The 6,253-nt window shown below is 46.2% G+C and overlaps 1 protein-coding gene across 1 annotated transcript in view; it reads right to left on the bottom strand.

The window, feature by feature from the left end:
- ZBTB10 (zinc finger and BTB domain containing 10) overlaps positions 1-6,238 on the bottom strand; it is a 28,388-nt gene extending 22,150 nt beyond the window's left edge. The window contains exon 1 of the mRNA XM_057370096.1: positions 5,049-6,238. Within this exon, the coding sequence (XP_057226079.1) occupies positions 5,049-5,975 (927 nt within the window). The 5' untranslated portion in view covers positions 5,976-6,238. The remainder of the gene's footprint in view (positions 1-5,048) is intronic.
- Positions 6,239-6,253: the final 15 nt, after the last annotated feature.

Here is a 6,253-nt window from a genome sequence, read left to right on the forward strand (position 1 = left end):
GTGACATCCACCTCACACAATAAATGTTAGGTAGATGCTATGATAGCTGCCAATTTCCTTCTCTGAGAACACATGAAACACCGTATAATTTTTTTTTTTTTTAACTGTAGCAGTTCTTTTTTTTCTGACAAATGTCTCATTAAATAATGGAGATAGAATTTTAACTGAGCAAGTATAAGTACCCAATCAAGCTGGAACAAAAAATAGATTGATATTTACAATGTGGGTTTTTGTTTCCTGAGAACAGGACAAGCCAACATGGTGAGGAGGAGCTGATCAGGAATGTGCTACAGAAAAACAAGACTGAAGTCTTCATTACAACAAGACCAGAAGGCTGAGTGGAAAAATGAGACATTATTCAACTTGTGTCCAAACTACAGGGGTGTATGTTGGGGAAAGAGATCAATCAGTATTACAGCTTTAATTAGTATTACAGCTGTACAGAAAGGGGTGCRTAAGCTTTTCTAAAATTAACAGCATATTAAAAACAACAATTTCACTGCTGGTATGGTATAACAGTTAACCCTARTACCACAAGTCAAATTAAGTCCTGATATCTGAACAGTTATCAAGTTTATGTATACCAAGTGTGACTAGTGGAATTGACATTTATTATGAAAAAAATAAACAAAATAATTTTACTCTGAGAGATTCAGACGTTGATAAAGAAAAAAAMCAGCTCAACGGGAGGCAAGGTGAAGAAAATAATTACAGGAAAAAAAGTGTATTTGCAAACTTCTGTTACACAACATATCCTTATAAGGATTCTGTTTTTCTAGTAAGAACCACAAACTAATGATATTTGCTTAGACATTAATTATATTTTCAGAACACAGACCCCATATTCTCATCAACTAAGCTACCTCAACACCAAACTACCTTATCCTTTAATAAACACTAGTAAGAAACAGAAGATAAAAATCAGCCATGATGTCATTTCAATTAGTGGAATCTAGATTTCTAAAAAACTTCTCTGTGAGTGAGATTAAGAAGTGCTGTAACAGAACAGAGACTGCTCAAGGAAACTAATACTATGCTCAGTTTCAAATAGTCTTTTCTGAATACACAAAGATAAATTACTATTTTAYATGTATAACTCATTAATTAAACTTTCCCAAAAGCTAACAGAAGCAAAACAGATGATCAAAAATTGCTACTAGAAATTCAGTTTCCTTTCTCCTCCTGTTCCATCAGCATACTCGGTCCCTAGCAGAAAGAACAGTGAGGACAGGAAGAATTAAAAAAGCACCCAACACAATCTAACCACAGATTCCATCTCAGTTCCACGTATACGAAAAGTAGTTATGCCACATTTTTTTAATCCCTTCCCCACTCCCATGTCTTGCTCTACAACAGCCCCCCGTGCCCCTAAATTAATTTTAACCCTGGTAAATGGATCCTCTAACAAAGCGAGCCATCAGTAGTTTCTTAACCATGTGAAGCTACAGTTGAAAATAATCTCAAAATATGCTACCATCAGCTGCATGTGATGCTCCACTGCCATTGTACGTACACAGCATCGGTCACAGAAAACTCTGCAATTTCAAATTGTTTCATCAATTGTAAAATAGCAAATTTAGGAGTTTGAGGTCTGGTAAAAACACTACATGAAACAGTAATACCACAATACCCATTTCAGTGAGTGATAGTCTTTACTCTGAGGCCTGACTTCATCCTCAACTTCTTTGCTCCGCTAAGTCAAGAAGTTAACTTAGAACACTCTAATGTAACTCTTCTATCTGAAGCATGACTTCAATTCATCACTGCTCATATAATGCAAACAATTCCAGTTCACATGGAAAAAATAACACATCAAAGGCCTTCCTCCTTTTGGAGAGCTTCTGCTTTAAACCAACATGCCTGTTAGGCTGGAGAAAGCTTYTCTGGCACTATTTCCAAAGCTTAGCTTCAAATTATGTCCAGAGAAAAAATGTTTCAAGAGGATGGTTTGAGGGGAGGAATCCCCCAGCAGCCAATATATCTGCACCTTATGGACCCAAGTTAATCAAAGAATTAAAACATTTTGACGTGATTTCCCAGTAAGCATCTATTTCTTAGCATTCTTGCAACACAATAGTCTGTTTATTAAAAAAACAAAGGTAGTTTCAAGCTGATCATAGATTTCCTTAGGCTTTAATATGGAGATAGATTATTTTAAAAACTAGAATAGAAAAAGATTAAAGAATTTGGTCTTAGAAAGAAGCATCGGCTGACAGCTCAATACCCTTGAATTACAGCAGCTGCAACCACTTGTGATGTATTTTGGCATTCCAAATTAAATATATCCCAAAAATAAACTGAAATCATCTCTCATTTCTTCACAAGTGTAATATCCAACAGACCTATAGAAATTTCCATTGCTTTACTGTTTAACACCTACAATTTCCTTTCTGCGCTTGAGTAGTGGCACTATGCCATATGTTTATTAGCAGCTGCTAAACATGCCCTGCAGTTGCGGCTTGTCAAGTCCATAATACATGTGTGCTGTCTCTAACACAAAGGCTGAAAGATCTCTCCCAAGTTTCATTAAATCTAAACGGCTTTGCAGCCTCATTATGTATGTTGGAAATACAGTCAGGGTACAAATTACCTACTTTTGTTCCAAGTATCTGGTATCACGGCATTAAGAAAAAAATGGGGCTATTGTTTTGGTATTAATTTAAACATATGTATCAAAAGAAATTCAAGTGCCATTAAGAGTATGAAAGGATACGGAAATTAAACATAGAAGGGAAAGAAAACAGATTCTTAATCAGGTTTTTGATAAAGCAACTGTAACGTAAAAGTGCGCCACAAAGAAAACTACACTGACTCCTGAAAAACTGCAATTCCTTCCCTCATGAGAAGTTTTWAACTGAAAAGTAACTGCAGAGGCATGCACAAAGCACTGTTTTCCACTCAAAAAACTAAATCTCTGTACAGCTACCTTYGTGCCAACTTTGTCTTTAATAAAGTGCAAAAGAACCACTGACTCATCTATCCTACTGTTTCATTTATTATTACAGTTACTACAAATATTTTTTCTTAAACTATCAGTGGTATAAAAGCAGAGATTCGTTTTTACAAATATTCCCATGACAATGAAAGGTCTTCAAATAAACACAATCTCCAAATACGTACTTATGTTAACTTGTAGGCTACTGTGATAACAAGCCAATATTCTGTCCTCCCTTCCACATACACCCCCCCCTCCCCCCAGTATTTAACAGTTTTACAACAGAGGATAAGAGGACAGAAAGAAAAAAAAACAGTATGTTAAATAGGGAAAAAGTGCTTGGAATAGCTTTTATTTAAACGCAGCTCAAACTGAGAGAGAGATGCTTCCCAGTGTGGGAGGGATTAGCAGTATTCACTAACGCAGAGGCTACACAGTGACAGAACATAACCTCTACAGAGTGACCATTCACAACTCCAAGTTAGAAACTAGGTAACAAGATGGTAAGGAATATACTGCAATAGCTTGATGAGAAATTGGAACATTTTCCAAGATATGAAGAGRTAAAAGAAACTAAGAATGAAAGTTGCTTAATTAGAAACAGCTAATTGAAAGCAACTTTGGCTAAAACACTGCAGAATGAATAGCAAACCCCAGAAGACTGGAGAAAACTGGTAAGATGACCTACTATCACAAAATATCTTTAACAGTACCTGCTACAAAACTACTAGTATTAATCATCTTGAAGGTGAATGCTGAATTTACAAATCCAAAAATATTTTGGATAACCAGTATTTATGCACCCTAAGTTTTCCCTTGGAGTCCTGCAATAGCTTCACATAAAACTTGTATTATCTTTTCCAAGTAGTTCTAAGGAAGCTATTGTTCACCTAACSTTTTACGAGGCACCCTGTAATCCTAATATAATATCCTGCCCGAACATTCGACTAACAGCTCTTGTCCAAGGTACCCTGAGCTCCTTAGAGTGCTCAAGCAATAACCTCGATCTAACTACCGCATTATATTTCASACTCCAAGATAAAGCTACACAACCAAGTTGGTCATTTAAATGAAAACTGAAATCTAGATGCAGAACAAYTGAGTGACTAATTAATTAATTCCCRCTAACAGCACAACAATTCAAAGACTATCCTAACGTGAAGCAAYACTAGCAAATGCCCGCAAGCAAGTTTAACGCCAGCGAGGAGATCGAGCGAACTCTCTCAGCGCAGGCATCCCTAGGAGAAAAGGCTGCAGATTCAACAAAAGTATTCTTTGGGGACTTTCATCCACACATGTTCTCGGCAAAGCCTGCCTCATTCGTGAAATTAGCCAGGAATCACTAAAATCCCTTAGTGATTTTAAGTTCAGCGGGAAACGTCAGAGTTTCACTACCCCTAAAGCGTTAGAGGAGCGCTGGCATAGTAACACGGCTTTCAGGAAACCACATGCTTATCTCACACACCAAGCGATTGCAGACTTCTTGCTCAGCAACTCAAGCTAAAGCAAAGCAATTGGGAAAAAAAGATTTCAGCTCGAAGAACTTGAGTACACGGAGTTAGCCGATTAGTGCATCGGGGCCACACCGCTAAGCACGACAGAGCGATTCCAATTTCACGCTGGCGAGTCCCCATTTCACAAGCGGTCGCTGGCCGGACACTGCCCTCCCTCCGCCTGTACCGCAGGAGGAAGTTGTAACGAGCGTATTTAAATCAGTGCTGTAACACTGGGATTCGTACGCAACTTTTTTCCCACATCGCCGCTTTATCTTCACGAGATAAACAGATGAACTAATGAAAGCGGCACCCGCCAGCGCCGGACGGATAACGGGAACGGCATACAGCCACAAACAACAGCTCGAGCTATATTTGTGTGCATGTCTACATCCAGCGGAAGAGTCACCCCAAATCCCAGTGGGGGCTCATCTCCCGCTCCGCACACGGCAAGCAAGAGCAGGGCGGCTTGTCCAGCTCGCCGGACAACAACCGCGAGCAGCCATCCAAAGAAGTTCACACACGTGGGCACAGAAACACCTCACCTATCCGAAAGGGGAAGCCGGGACCGCCCCTACCTCCCTCCCTTCCCGCCGCCCCCTCCCCGTCCCGTGCCCTACCTGCTCGGTGCTGCCGGGCTCATTGAGGCGATGCTCGGCGGAGAGGTGGTGCCGCAGGAGCAGGGTGCGCTTGTAGTTGCGGGTGCCCTTGCAGAGCTCGTCGTGGCCGCCGGGCAGAGGCGCGCCGGACATGATTACCTCGGGGGGCGCGGCGGCAGCGGCGGCCGCGGTGCACCAGGCGCAGGACATGAGGCCGGTCTCCTGGCAGTAGTAGAGCCACGGGAACTCCTTGAGCCAGGAGCCCTGGAAGGAGATGTGCAGCTTCTGCAGCAGGGACTTGGGCCTGGCCAGCGGGAAGTGCCGGATGCTCTCCCCCTCGCCGCTGCCCTCCGCCTCGTCCCCGCCGTCGCCCCCCGACCGCCGGCTGCTGCTGCAGCTGCCGCCCTCGGCGCCGCTGCCGTCGCCCAAGCTGCCCCCTTCGCCGTCCTCCTCGTCGTCGCTGCTGTCACTCAGCGAGCCCCCGTCCTGGACCAGCTCCTTGCCCTCCAGCAGCCCCTCCGTCTCCAGTCCCTCCGCGCCCTCCAGCTCCATCTCCTCGTCCGCCCCCCGCCCATTGAAGTGCTTCCGCGGCCAGGCCGCGGCCTCGCAGCCATTGTTGGCGGCGGGGTGGGCGGCCAGGAGCCCCCCGCCGCCGCGGAAGGCCAGAGTCCGGCGGTTCCTCTCGGCGAACATGGGGCCGGCGGAGGCGGCGGCGGGGGGCGACGCCGCGTCCTGGGGCAGCAGCAGCTCCTTCTCCTCGGTGGCGGCGGCCTCCAGCTCCTCGGCCTCCAGCCCCTCCAGCTCCGCCTCCTCGTCCGCCCCGCGCCCGTTCAGCGCCTCGGGGTCCTGCCGCTCCCAGGCCTCGGACCCCGCCGCCGAAGCGGCCGCCGCGGGGGTGAGGCCGCCGCCGCGGAACGCGAGCGTCCGCCGGTTTATCTCCGCGAACATGGCGGGCGCGCCCCGCGCCCCCCGCCCGGCCGAGCGCTCCGTCCGCCGCGGGAACGGGGCGGGGGAAGCAGGCGCCCGGCTGCCGTGCGGGGGCGGCGGCCGAGAGAAGCGAAGTCCGGCCGCTCCCTCCCCGCTGCCCCGGGTCCGGCCTGGATCGCGGCGGGCGCGGGGCTGCCCACAATGGATCCCGCTCGATCGCTCAGCGGCGGCGGCGCTTCCGTCCCGACAGGCCCCGGATCGGGTCGGGTGGCAAATGAACAACGGGCTGCCCACAATGC

The sequence above is a fragment of the Malurus melanocephalus genome, unplaced genomic scaffold, assembly GCF_030028575.1.
Source record: "Malurus melanocephalus ecotype Western Australia unplaced genomic scaffold, MMel_1.1 scaffold_119, whole genome shotgun sequence".
NCBI lineage: Eukaryota > Metazoa > Chordata > Aves > Passeriformes > Maluridae > Malurus > Malurus melanocephalus.